Below are 14,139 nucleotides of genomic sequence, written 5' to 3'. Positions count from 1 at the left end.
AAATAATGCATAACCAAAATGTCTAATAAAGCAGAAATAGTAATTGATCAGATTCTTGGGTGTTAAACACGTATGATACGAGAACTTATGCCTTAATTAGTGGGTTATCTGGTGGTGTTCTATATAATACTGACGTAGGCTTTTAGATTTTTCTTAAAATGATTTTACCATCGAATATGAGTAATTTTTATTTTCTGATAAGTAATAAACTTCATTAAAATTGAAAAAGGAAAAAAAAGATAAAAACAGTGCACACAGGCAGTGTGCTAAGAGACAAAAAAGAAAAAACTAAACAGTAATGAAGGTACAAAAATCAAGCATGTCAGGTAGAGACCTGAAGGTAACAAAACCCGAAGAATTTGCCCATTCTAACAAAGTCTGAAGGAAGAAAAGCTTCAAAGTACTTGTATTCCTCTCCCTCCAGATGACCCACATAAGACAATGAGGGATGACCCAATGAACCAATGAACTCCAAAAAGGGAACACACCATATTCCATAGCTCTTGCGCAATTGGGCAATGTAGAAGTAAGTGATCAATAGTCTCCCCACTCCTCTTACACATGCAACACCAATCCACCACTGCCAGTTTTCGCCTCAAATATCAGCAGTTAAAATTTTCCCTAACGCCACTGCCCAAATAAAGAAGCTGACTTTTATAGGAACTTTTGATTTCCACAAAGGTTTCCATGGAAAAGGACAGGTGATTGGAGGTTGTAAGGTCATATAATAAGAGCGAGCATCGAAAACACCTAATTACATCAAATATGAGTAATTGTTGGATAAAATAGTCAAATAGGGACCTGTATGAACACTGTGGCCTATTTTCTTGCTTTAAATTTGATAGTGCCAACTTATTGTCTCCTGGGAAGAGAGAGATGATTTTGCGGCATAATTTTTGGTAATTTTCCCAAATACTCTAGATATTTGTCTTGGTTGGATTGCGAGTTGCGTCATCTGTAGCAGACTTCAATTACGGCATATCTGAATGGAATGTGGATATTTCTCATGTATTTAGAGTTCTTAAATATGATATGGCTTGTACATTGACATGGTTGATCATGCGTGCTTATGTTACTTCTCTGCAGGTTTCACATAGTAATTTAAGAGATCTGCTTCTGCAATGTTGCATGGATGATGCTTCTGATGTCCGTCAGAGTGCCTTTGCCCTTCTTGGGGACCTTGCTAGAGTAAGTTGAAAATCTTTATCTGTTAAATGACCTAAGTTTATGCACATCCCTTGGGATGGGTTCACAACCCTTGGCTTGAGCTGCTTGCGGGATCTGAGGACTTTAAGATACTGAATTCCTGAAAAAACATGAAGTAGCTAGGTAGCACAGGCAACAGGGCTAGTGGCTAAGTTGAAGCTATAATTTTTTCTTTTAAAGTAATTTATCTATCTCAAGCTTTAATGTATACACTGCCCTTTGATGATTTTGATTAGGTATGCCCTGTTCATTTGCGCCCTCGTTTGTCTGAGTTTCTCGATATTGCAGCAAAGCAACTGGTAAGTGAAACTTATTTAATGGTATTGACTTTTGATCGGTACTCTTGACAGCCTCCTTATTTATGTAACATATTTTCTGTACAGACCAGTCCTAAGCTTAAGGAAACTGTTTCAGTTGCAAATAATGCATGTTGGTCAATTGGGGAATTAGCAGTTAAGGTAAGTTAAGATCTTTGTGCTCCATTAAAATTTTTATCTTTTGCTGGTTTTAGTGTTAGATAAATGCTGCTCCACTTCCCTCCCCTGTTGGTGCCTTGGTGAGGGAAGAGAAAGGGGCTGGGGTAATAGCATTTCAACCATCTCTGTAAGGTCTGGGAGGATTATATTATTTCTACTTTGTTATTTAATCCACATCTTTCTGAGTTGGGCACACTTCATCTATAATCAACAGTATTCATGCTTTGATTAGGCTCTTTGGGTTCTTTGCAATTTGTGCCATTTAGAATTCCTTCATTTCATATTTCTGATGGTTTGCATGATCATGGACATGCATCCATATTGCAGAGATGCAAGAGTTTGGAATCCTAACATTTATATGTACATGCCGACACCAAATTTTGGTGTTTGTAATGCTTTCCTGGCATCCTGTAGCCCATATATTTAGTTCTTAAGATGTAGTTATAACTACACAGGTGCTTGTTCTTGGTTCTATGTTTGTTTACGATGAAAAACGCCCATGAATGTATTCACTCTGCCACTTCATTTGCTATGTGTAATTGACTTTTGATGTGTTTTTAATTTCAGGTTCGTCAAGAAATTGCTCCAGTTGTTATGACTGTTATTTCATGCTTAGTTCCAATCCTACAACATGTGGAGGTGATCCTCTTTCATTATTGTTTGGGAACATGTGTATTCTACAAATTGTGTCATCTTTAATCACATTTCTTGATGCTGAGCAGGAGGTCAACAAGTCACTCATAGAAAATAGTGCAATAACACTTGGGAGGCTTGCCTGGGTTTGTCCAGAGCTTGTGTCACCACATATGGAACATTTTATGCAAGCATGGTGCAGTGCCTTGTCTATGTAAGTATTTCTGTCTGCACCGACTAAAGAAACTTATTTGTGCAAATCACTGTTGTTTCTTGAAGCTACTGATGGAGGTATTACAATTTAGTTCAACTACCATCAACATGACTTATAATTCAAACACAAATATGTCGTCCTACTAAATATTCTAGATGCTCATTTCCTACTACATATGCTTGATGCAAAAATCATAATAATTATATGGAAGTTGAATTCCTTTAGGGGTTGTAAAACAAGCATATTGAAATTAATTTAGGGGCGTATAATTATATTCTGGATGATTAATTGGACTTGTTCTTCAAGTCATTCTCTACTCATAACACTAGCACAATAAGTTTTTTGAACCTTGTAGGTCTCTGCATGCACATACAAATATGCTACTTTGTAACAGGTAACTTTCTAGGTGGCAAAAATGATGATCCAATCCTGACACTGAATTAGCTCTTTGTAAAGTTGTTGGACAACCTGTGAATTGTGTCTGAGGGTGCCTGCACAGGTTAGCTCAATTGATTGGCCTCATGGGAACCCCCATGAAGTCTCCAGTTCAAGTCCTGGACTACCTTATACATGGTTCCTTTGCTGGACAATCAAAGGGAAACTTAGATTCCCTTTGTTTTGATGTAAAATGTTTTCCATATCTTTTGTTGTTTGATTCAACAGAAAATTGTTAAGTAAAAATTTTTTTTTTTTTTTTTTTTTGTTGGTAATAAATAAGTAATAAACCTAATTTCTTTTTGGTAAGTAATTTCATTTCAAAGAGAAAAAGGGTTATGCCAAGGTACATGGAAATCATTTTCATTATCAAGGAGAAGTATACCATAATGGTAGAAATGGTTTATTCCTTTTAAAAGGGTAAACCATTTTTCTAGACCAATCTTGTGCCCTCTCCGCACCTCCCTCATCCCACTCCATTCTTTCGTGCTGCTGCCACCACTTTCCTCCCCTCCTCCGTTACATGTTGACACAGCCCCTTCCCCCCTTACTTCCCTGCAATTACCCCCTCCCCCTTGCGCACCTGATTGCCGCCACCACCTCTCTCCACTCCTGCATTGCCACCATCTCCCTCCTGCATTGCCATGACCATCACCTCCAACCCTCCACTCACTTGTTGCCGCCATCATCTCCCCTCCCCCCCGCACTCCCCCCGCAGCATTGCCACCGTTACATCTCTTCGCATTGCTGCCACCACCACCTCCCCTTGAAAAAGGAAAAAAAGATAAAAGAAAAAAGAAAGATAAAAATCCCACCACCGCTGCTTACTGTCTTTTTGTGAGTGTTGGTTTAAATATATAGATTTTCAGTGCAACCAAAGTGTAGAAAATTATTTTCAGGTTCTCAACTATCAACCAAACAATAAGATTTATTATTTTTTTTTTTTCCTTTACCAGAGCGTATTTTCTCTAGGAAACTATTTTATGTTGAAACAAATGTAAATCAAAACCAAGTCTTAAATCTTTTGGGGGCTTGCTTCCACCCTCCTTTTCCCCTTACTCTTTTGCCTTGCCTTTCTTCTCTATCTGTGGCCAAACCCCTTTGATGTTAGGAACACACTTGGGATTTTGGTTCCTTGAGGGAATTCAAGAGGGTTCTAGAGATTTGGAGGCTAGGTTTTAGGATTGGGAAGCCTCAATGGTTTGGTTATAGATTGGAAATGAGATGAGATTGTTGTTTGATGTGAGATTTGGTAGATTGAAGACTAGAGTTAGTGTTTAGGGCCTCGGGAATTTTTGGTATAGCATTGGAATATTGGAGTGAGGATAATTGATGAGGTTTCTGGAAGAAATTTGCAACTAGGATTTTGGATTGCAAGTATGAAGTTGGTTAATAAAGAGTGTATTGCATAAATATGATGAGTGATGGAAAGGATTGTGACTTCTTTGAGAGAGTTCTCCAATATGTGATTACTTCGAGGGAATCTCTATTCCAAGAGAACAAGAGAGAAAACAAGACTAAGGATCAAAATGACTATTCTTCTTTTAATGATCCAAATGAGTTCCAAGCATCTATTTATACATCACTTGCCCTGTTCCAATTGGCCGCACATGGTTAAATCTTATTGGCTTACTAATTTAGCATGTGCTCCCAAGAATTAATGTGTGATCAGTGTTTTAGATGTGCTTGAACTCTAACTAAGATTAGTCCATTAACTAGTAACTAACTTGTAACTAACTAGCCCTAAATGTGCCAATCTTGTAATCTGAATCAAACAAGCCCTTGGCTGACAAATCAGGGTTGATACACATGAATGGGAGTGAGGGAAGCTGCCACAGAAATTTGGGAGCATTTGGTCGAAGGACTGTTGATAACAATAGGTTAAAAGCAGTGTGTAAAAATTAAGTATTAGAGATTACCACTGTGTAATTCCTTTTTATTGATTTGTTTTCCAGAGAAAAATCATTCTTTCCCTTTATATGTTGGAGGTTATCATGTATTGTTAAATTTGATGTTTGATCCAGTTAAATTGTAAACTATAGAAATTTAGGTTAGAGAGTTAAGAAGAAGGGGAAAATAAAGGGCTCTGCAATAGTGAAGAAAATAAGGTTTTGGCTTATTAGGTTAGAGAATTAAGAAGGGGAAAAGGGAGAGAGCAACAGTGAAGAAAATAAGGTTTAGGTAACATCTGTCAGCCTTCACCTTAGAATATATTTATATTAGGGTTTATAGCATAATTACACAAATACCCTTATTAATATGCTATTTTTTTTTTGATAGTCCCTTATTAATCTGCTAATAGAACAAGTAACCAGAAAATAACTCTTAACACTCCCCCTCAAGCTGGAGCATACAAATTAAACATGCCCAGCTTGAAAGATAGTTGTTGAAAGGAGGCATGAGCTAAAGGCTTGGTGAAAATACCACCCAACCAATCATCTGAACAAAAAAGGGTGGTGACAATCTGTTTCTTCATCAATAAATCCTGAATGAAGTGACAATCGACCTCAATGTGTTTGCTACGTTCATGGAACACAAGATTGCTAGCAATATAAATAGCAGCCTGATTGTTACAATGCATCTGCATAGGAGTAGGAACACCAACACCCAAGTCACGAAGAAGAAATTGAACCCATAACATCTCAGAAGCAGTATGAGCCATAGCCCTATACTCGGCTTCAGCACTAGAATGAGCAACAACATTCTGCTTTTTGCTGTGCCGAGTAACAAGATTGTCACCAACAAAAGTGCAATAGCCAGATGTGGACTGCCAATCAGAACGACTACCAGCCTAGTCAGCATCACTAAAACCTGTCATAGACACAGAAGGAGAGGGCTTGTACAAAAGTCCTCATCCAGGTGCCCTCTTCAGATAACATACGATATGACAAACAGCATTAAAGTGAGGTTGTCGAGGAGCATGCATATACCAACTAACCACACCGACCGCATAAGTAATGTCCACGAGTTAAGAGTAAGAAAAATTAACTTCCCAACCAAGCAGCGGTATCGACCAACATCACTAAATAGTTCACTTTGCCATCATGTTTAACAGTAGAATCCATAGGAGTATCAGCAGGATGAGCACCCAAGTGACCAGTTTCAGACAAAAGATCATGAACATACTTCCGTTGAGACCCAAAAAAAAAAAAAAAAACCTTGAGAGGAACGAGCAACTTCAATACCTAGAAAATAACAAAGAGAACCCAAGTCCTTAGTATGAAATTGCAAACCCAAATATCTTTTCAAGTCCTCCCACACCTTCTCAGCTTTGAGGGCTACTGTGTCTCTCCACTGGCATTTTCGTTTGGATCACCTCTTGAAGTTTGAGAGGTAATTGGGAGCTTGGGTTCCCATGGCAAAGTTCATGGATGACAAAAGTTCTGCATAAGGTAGTACTTTTTGTTTGGACAGCTACACTGGGGAAGGCTTTGATAGTTGAGAATCTCCTTAAGGGACTATTGTAGTTGTTGCCTGTCCAAGGAAAGTGGGGAAATAGTAGATAATCTTTTGCTTCGTAGTTTGGTAGCAAGAGAGCATTGGGCATTTGTCTTTTTTTTTTTTTTTTTGTTTTGGATTAATCAGGTGATGCCTAAGATGGTGTTAGAACTTTTCGTTTGTTGGAAAAAGAACTAGTATAGCTCAAATTTGTTAATTTCATTCCAATGACCATTCCATTTTGTCTATTGGAATGGAATATTTTGGTACTAGTATATTCCGACATACCATTTTTGGGTTATTGCTAATTTTTATTTTTTATTTTTATTTTTATTTTTATTATATATATATGTATTTAATTCAAAATAAATATACCTAGATTTTTGTCAGTTTTATACCATATCAAACTATCAATTCAAACCAAATAATAGACATCATCATTACGTAACAATAAAGTTTATAATATCTCATTAGATAACACGGATCCCAATAATATAGGATGAATCAATAACGTAGCCTAATAGCACCAACTTTCAAATATCAAAATCAAGAAAAAATTATGAAAAATCATGTTAATGTTTTGTTCATGTACTGGCTGTAATCATCATACCGGTTGAAATTTATTGGAATGGACTAAAACGGGTGGGAATGGACCAAAATTTAGGCCGAGATGGAAAGCAGGGTGGGGGTTGGGGTAATTCATTCCAGTCAACTAACTAGTTTGGAATTTTCCAGCCATTCCAAATTGATTACTTTGGTATGGCTACAAGGAGTAAAATTATGATGTGGATTATTTGGACAGAAAAGAATAATGAACGAGTGTAGAGCTCATGGTGATTTTGCTTAACTTTACATGATTGGATGAGAATATTAAATTATTTACCCTAATTATTTCTTCTTTTCTTTTAGAATTTGTTAATCTTTTAAATTTTAGATTGTAATTCTCTAGGAGTTTCTCTAATACACTTTACTGTGTGCCAGAGTAATTTTCTCATTTCAATGAAATTGTTTTACTCAAAATTTTTTTCTCTCTTTCAGAATTGACCCCAAGGAATGTGAATTAGCCATTTTTAAATCACACACAACTCTTACTTTAGGCCTCCAAATATCAGTAACAGATAACCTTCTCCTTGACCAAGTGAATAAGCAGTAAGTGTTACATTTGGGAGAGTTAGCTTGTTGAGAAAGTACTAATGAAGGGGTTATGTCATATTCTACGAACTATGTGAACTGCTTTTACAATGAAAGAAGACTCTATGAAAGACAATGATCTTTCAAAAGTCAGATTTGGTTAATCCAATCCAGCTTTCAGCCTTATTTATTCATACCAAAACCCTGTGACACGACTAGGAGTGCTTATGGGTTGGGTTTGGTCGGGTTTAGTATCAACTCACCATCTAAATAAAAGCTTTCATGTTGGGAAAGTTCCCACCTGATGCTAATTGATCCATCAGATGAAACCGAATGCACCTCAATTTTTTACTGTTGTGTCCAGTTGGGTTATCGGGGTGGGCTTGATAGTTGGCCCATTTTGGATGTCGAACCAACTTGAGAAAAACCTAAACCCAAACCAATCAGATCACTTAACCAAAAATCAATAATACTTCAAGAACCCAGGTTCAAAAATTTAAAGAATGCAAAACTCACAACAGTCAGAACATTTGGGGAAGTAACCTGGCCATGTTGGCTGTCTGCACCTCATGATCCTCATCGATATAACGACAGATTCACTTTTGAACCCATTTTCTCCTGGGTACTTTGTATTGAAGCACATAGTTGCTTAAGTATTTAGAGGAAGTGAGGCAATCAAAGCAGTGTTGGTAAAAGTGTGCTTAGTGCAAAGTGCTAAAGCGAAGCGTATTTGAAGAAGTGCGCCTTTTGGAGTTTTTCGATCAGCTCAATGTTCTATTTTATGGGATGTATATATATATATATATATATTTTAAATGAACCAAATATGAATTGTAGCCATCTGATCTTTAACACTATTGAAATAAACCATTGATTTGGTATATAAACTACTATACACTAAAGCCCATCACCTCCACCTTTACACATGTCCCTTTGAATTTTCTTCTTGCTACCAAAACTGCTATTTCCTGAAACTTCAAGTTCATACATGAAAGAAGAAAGTATGATTTAATTTATTTGTGATAATTGTTTAGTTACTTTAGTGGTTGCTGTTGAATATATAATGAAATGTGTACTTAGAGTCTTAGACTCATATTGATAATTACTTATCAATTGAATAAGTGATTAAGAGAATGATATAAAATGTTATATTTCAGCTTAAATGATTATTTGATCACTTGATTGTTGTGTTGCTCATTAATAATTATTTTCAAATAATCACATTATATTTTTTAAAAATGTGCGCTTCACTCTTCAATTGGACTCGCACTTGCACTTTGTGTCTAGGCTCTAAGGGGAGTGCTTGCCTTGCACTTTTACCAAAACTGGATCAATGGTCAAGGGTTGGAGAGAGAGTCTGAGATGTGGAGAAGTTAAGAGAAAAAGGGGGTGGAGGAGGGATTCCGGGAGTTCTTTGGACTAATGAGACGAAGCCATGTGGGGAAAAAAAGGGCTCGTTTATAATTTTTTTCAGTTGGTTTGGGTTACTTGGGTGGATTTTCATAAAGTTCAACAACCAATTGAAAACCTAAATTTTAAACTCAAACCTGAAACCAACAAAAACCTGAATGATTTACTCCAGAAACCTAAAATCAACTGCCCCCCCTTTTTTTTAATAATCAACTGTGTTAATATCAGGCTGGTTGGGTCAGTTGGTTTCATCTGGTTTTTAGGATTGTTGAACAGCCTTAGACAAGACTGATGCTTGTGCAAACTTATCTACTTTGCTCTCAGAACAATGACCCGAAAGTGCGACTATGGGGTACCTTCATCTTCTGATGGTCAATTAATTTGTGCAGGATACGCGACGATATTGAAAAGGAGGATGCTTTCCGAGGTCTATGTGCCATGGTATGCCAATAATTTCTTAATGAATTTATAGTTAGAAAGTATCAGTAATTAAAATGTTGCATGGGTTTCCTTAAATGTTGTCAGGTTAAAGCAAATCCATCAGGGGCATTAAGCTCACTTGTTTTCATGTGCAAAGCTATTGCAAGTTGGCATGTAAGGATGGCCTTCCTTTTAAGATATATTTTGATGTTTTGTATTTTTAACAAAAAACCAAATGGTGTCACTTAATAAAAAAAAAAAAAAAAAAAAAACTCAATGGTGTCACATTTTGTACATCTATAGGAAATAAGGAGTGAAGATCTACATAATGATATTTGCGAGGTGTTGCGCGGTTATAAACAGGTTAGCGCATTGCTTTTGTTGGCAGCATCCTTATTGAAATATTTGATTTATCTATATGCCTCCAGCTTCAAATTGATGTATTATAACAATTGGTTCTTCAATAGGCTTGGCTGAATAACTTGGAGTGCCTAATTGTTCTATTTTTGGGTGTTTTGTGTATATATCCCTTGACATTGTTAGATTTTTGTTTAGTTTTAGATTTTTATTTTTTTGTTTTGTTTGTAGGTTAAATTCTTGTTTGATTGTCACTAATTACTTTTTTTTAAAGAAAAAAAACTGTGTAGTGTTAACTAACTAAGCAAGGCAGGGATGAAGTTTTTATTAGGCAAAAAAGGTTTGGACCCTAAAATTAATGTACCTTGTTAGTCGTTCTGTTGTCTTGCCGTTATAATTCTTGCTTACGTGGCAAAATTTGACAAAGCCATGTAGCATTTTGTTATAATGGCAAGATTACAGAAGATTAACTGGTACGTTTACTATCTGTTAAGGACTAATAAAGAACTTTTCAAATTTCAGATATTGAAATAGAACTTGACAAATTTTAGGGACTCAAAAGTATATATACATTTATTATTTTTTTTAAAGATTTTCTGTGGTTACAAATGGGGGGCATAGATAAGACTATAATATTGATTTACTCATATGAATATATAATTTTTCAGATGCTTAGAAATGGAGCATGGGACCAATGTATGTCTGCTTTGGAGCCCCCAGTGAAGGATAAGCTGTCAAAGTATCAAGTGTAATATGTTTCTCACAGCAGATGTTTTTTCTCTGCTGGCACTTGTTTGCAATATGTGCCTCTTCATAGTGGTGTGTCTGCCTCAATACTGTTAGTCATCTGTGCACTGTCTGATATTTAATTGAAGTCATGGTTAACCACAGATGAAGTGCGGCCCCATTTTCTCGGGCAAAGCATTATGTTGACCTAATTCTTTGAAGCTTGGAGCTAATTTGCACCTCTTCGAAACTTCAAATGGATTGATTGTGTCCGGACAGCATTTGATTTTAGAAAAAGAAGCAATTTGTGGGTTTGGACATGGATGGTGTACAGTGGGTGCAGCTTTCTAGGCTTCAAGATAGTGTGTTCATTTTTGGTGTCTTGTATTTACAAAAATGCTAAATATTTCTCAATCAGGCTCTGGATTGATAATTTTTTTACCTATCTTTTTCAATTTATTTGGGCTTTAAGAGTTCTCCATAGTTTTAACTTTCAGTGGATAGGGTTTGTGTCTGATTTCCACAGATTTTGTACTAGGGTTCGACATATATATCTTGTTCGATGTCTGTAACATTTATATTATAAAGATGGGGGGCGCAATTATTCTTGCTGCATTCAGCTGGTGTCGGATTTGAGTTCTGGCAACAATAAACTTTATAGTAACCATGAGTCTTTATGAATGATTGGAATTGTATTTATTTGAACCGAACTTGGCATTTTATTCTCTCCATTTTGTGAATAGCATATGGGACATTTTCCTTTCCCTGATACCGTGTGACATTTGTGCTCTCAGTTGAATTAATTTTTGTTTTTGGCTGTGTTTTGAAATGATAAGCAGCTCCCCATCAAGGTTATGATTCTAGCGTATTCTGTGAAATAAGTACAAAGAATTTCGAAAGTAAAAGGAATTGAATGGAGAAAATCTGTGCCACCATGAATATAAGAAGAGGAAGCATTACATCATTGTGTTTGGGAACACCTAAGAGTATTAGCATTAGTTGTGCTAAATCAAATGCTATTTTAACTCACCAAAACTTATTTTATCTACTTTAATATGGCGAAAATGGCCAAATAATACTGTTTTTGAAAATCAATCTATTAAAATATGTAGGGATTTACCACTAATTGAAAAAAAGAGTTTTCCATGGTACTCGAGATCCATGAATTTTTTTTTTTTTTATAAATTTTTTTTGAAAGTTTTATAAAATATAGCATGGCAAATTGGAAGGCTATTTTTTCAAAGAACTTAAGATAGTAGATTGCTAAATATTTAGCAAACATTGGTAGATCCATACATATTTTTCTAAATAGTAGTATATGACCATTTTGGTCATTTTAACATAGCATTTAATGTTACACTTTACATAATAAGATCTTCTATTCTTCCCTATAACACATTAAAAATAAGCGAAATTATATTGTTGGTCTTTAAAGTTTACCTACCTAGTACTATTAGTCCTTGAAGTTTAAAAAGAGCAATAATTCCTAAAAAGTTTTAAAACTAAGCTCTAGTAGTCATTTCATAAACTTTTGTTAGTTTGTTTACCTATGTATTTAACGGAAAAAATGAGGTGGCACATTATTTTGTATTAAAAACTTATACATTAGTAAACTTTTAATTGAACCCGTTTTAAGTGATGGACTAGTCCAACACATTCAAATCCAAACACGCCAAACCTGATATTAGAGAGATAGAACATGATTTGAGCCTCAATCTTCATATTCTTCACTTCTCTAGGTTCCACCTCCATCTGGCGCTGCAACATAGCTCGGCTCGAAAGAGATAGCTCCGATAAAACACTATGCGTATGTCAAGGAATGCTAAAAGCACAAGGAGAAATGCATATACATTACCGACAATGAGAATCATAACAATAAAATATTCTTCCCCTTGTCAGTCCATGGCATGGCATGGCACAACGGCTCCAAAGTTCCGAACCCCTCTCTTTCCTTTCTAAATACTCCATCACTTTTATTTATTTATTTAAGAAACAGTTAACAATTAGCAATAGCATAGTGGGTCATAAATCTTGATAGATCAAAAAGAAAAATAAAATCTCCCAACTCTATTTCAGAAATCTATCCTTCATTTTTTTGTTTGTTTATATTATACATATCCAATCCACTTCTCAAAATTTGGAATTACAATTCACAAACCAGGTAGCATAACTGAAAATTGATAAAAGAATTGCAAACATGAAACAATTGCACAGCAATTGAGCATGAACCACATACTCACCCAAAGTCTTCAAACACCCAAAATATATCTGGGTTTGATGTTTGGAATGTTTTTTTTTTGGGTGTGCTGGGTTAACCCACCACTTAAACCAGGTTCCGATCAAAATTTATCATGTTTAATTTTTTGATATAAAATAGTGTTGATATCCATTTTTGATAAAAAGATCCCAACAGCAAAAAGAAATGCAAGAAGAGATTAGTAAGTAACAACAGAAACAAAGGGCTGTAAAAGCCCAAAAGAAAGAAGAGAAAACAATAAGGCCCAATAGAAAATAATAGCAGGCAGGCCCATAAGCCCAAGAAGAGGCAAAAGTGGGGCAAGCCCAATAAGCTTATGCCATTCTCCATAAAAGACGAGCATGAGTAGATAGGATGCAAGAGCAGAATGAGACAGAGCCAGATATCAATGACAGAAATGGCATGGGAAAGAAAGAAAACAAAAGTAGGAAGCAATAAGACAACCACATTATGGCTGGAGCACCACCAACCTGTACCCAGCCAATGCAAGGGAGGTGGGCCCACAATCAAGGGTGTGGTATGGTGGAGGGGGATGCCGGGGGGGGGGGGGGGGGGGAGGAAATGACCTATTTTCAGTATCCAACCAAGGCCTCTTTTGGGAGGTGCTCTACTGAGAAGGCATCTTTGCCCAACATAGGTAGTAAATGGTTGAGACCACTTGATGCATGTTAGAGAGGTAGGTAGAGAGAGACCCAATGCTTCACCCATCAGAATGAGAGGGAAAGGCTTCAGGTGGAAGCAATCAAATAAGGATTTTTTTGTAGAATGAGTAGTGCAAGAGAGAGAAAGCTCTGGGCATGCCTAGGTGTAGTAGAGGCCAAGTGGCCAATAGGTTAGTGGGCAACTTTGAAGAGGTGTTCACGGCAGACAAAAATGGTTGGTGAACAATAGGGGCAAAATAGAGAAATCTCATGGGCTTAACCCAGTATAAATGGGAACAGTAGTTGTAGACATCTCATTTTGTATCCGATTAATAAACTTTAGTCTCTGGTCCTAATGATGAGTTTGACATGTCTACAAAAGGTAATTGAAGTTATTTTGATAGTTTGGAAGTAATCGCAACTCAAAAATGCTCAAATTGCTTTGGAAATAATGCTGAAAAATGACCTTTGCTCATTGTTTTGATTATAACTTTTGATCCATAAAGATATTTTGAGTAAAATTTATTTCATTGGAAAGTAGACATCCTGGGCTTCAATTTGAACACAAATGTTTCCTAATTTGGATTTAAATTGAGTGAGTTATGACCATTTGACGTTGGGCCATTAGAGCTATCAGAATTAGGGTTTCTAGGGATGCATGCGTATGCATGCACGAGCTTGTGTACGCAGGGCCCATTCCAGAACCTCAGAACTTTAGTTTTTAGAACCCAAAGCCTCCCTCTTTGATAGGGCTCGGCCCCTAAATGCTTTGGAAAGTCCAAAACCCTCTAAATG

The 14,139-nt window shown here is 36.3% G+C and overlaps 1 protein-coding gene across 1 annotated transcript in view; it reads left to right on the top strand.

Annotated features, from left to right (window-relative positions):
• Positions 1-11,210, top strand: part of LOC115991218 (transportin-1) — a 30,534-nt gene extending 19,324 nt beyond the window's left edge. The window contains exons 21-29 of the mRNA XM_031114959.1: positions 1,087-1,188; positions 1,443-1,505; positions 1,590-1,664; positions 2,250-2,321; positions 2,405-2,529; positions 9,333-9,384; positions 9,469-9,537; positions 9,667-9,726; positions 10,389-11,210. Coding sequence (XP_030970819.1) covers positions 1,087-1,188; positions 1,443-1,505; positions 1,590-1,664; positions 2,250-2,321; positions 2,405-2,529; positions 9,333-9,384; positions 9,469-9,537; positions 9,667-9,726; positions 10,389-10,472 — 702 coding nt within the window. The 3' untranslated portion in view covers positions 10,473-11,210. The remainder of the gene's footprint in view (positions 1-1,086; positions 1,189-1,442; positions 1,506-1,589; positions 1,665-2,249; positions 2,322-2,404; positions 2,530-9,332; positions 9,385-9,468; positions 9,538-9,666; positions 9,727-10,388) is intronic.
• The last annotated feature ends 2,929 nt before the right edge of the window (positions 11,211-14,139 follow it).

The sequence above is a fragment of the Quercus lobata genome, chromosome 1 (assembly GCF_001633185.2).
Source record: "Quercus lobata isolate SW786 chromosome 1, ValleyOak3.0 Primary Assembly, whole genome shotgun sequence".
NCBI classification, from domain to species: Eukaryota; Viridiplantae; Streptophyta; class Magnoliopsida; order Fagales; family Fagaceae; genus Quercus; species Quercus lobata.
The sequence above is the reverse complement of the archived record's forward strand: the minus strand, read 5'-3'. Positions and strand labels throughout refer to the sequence as shown.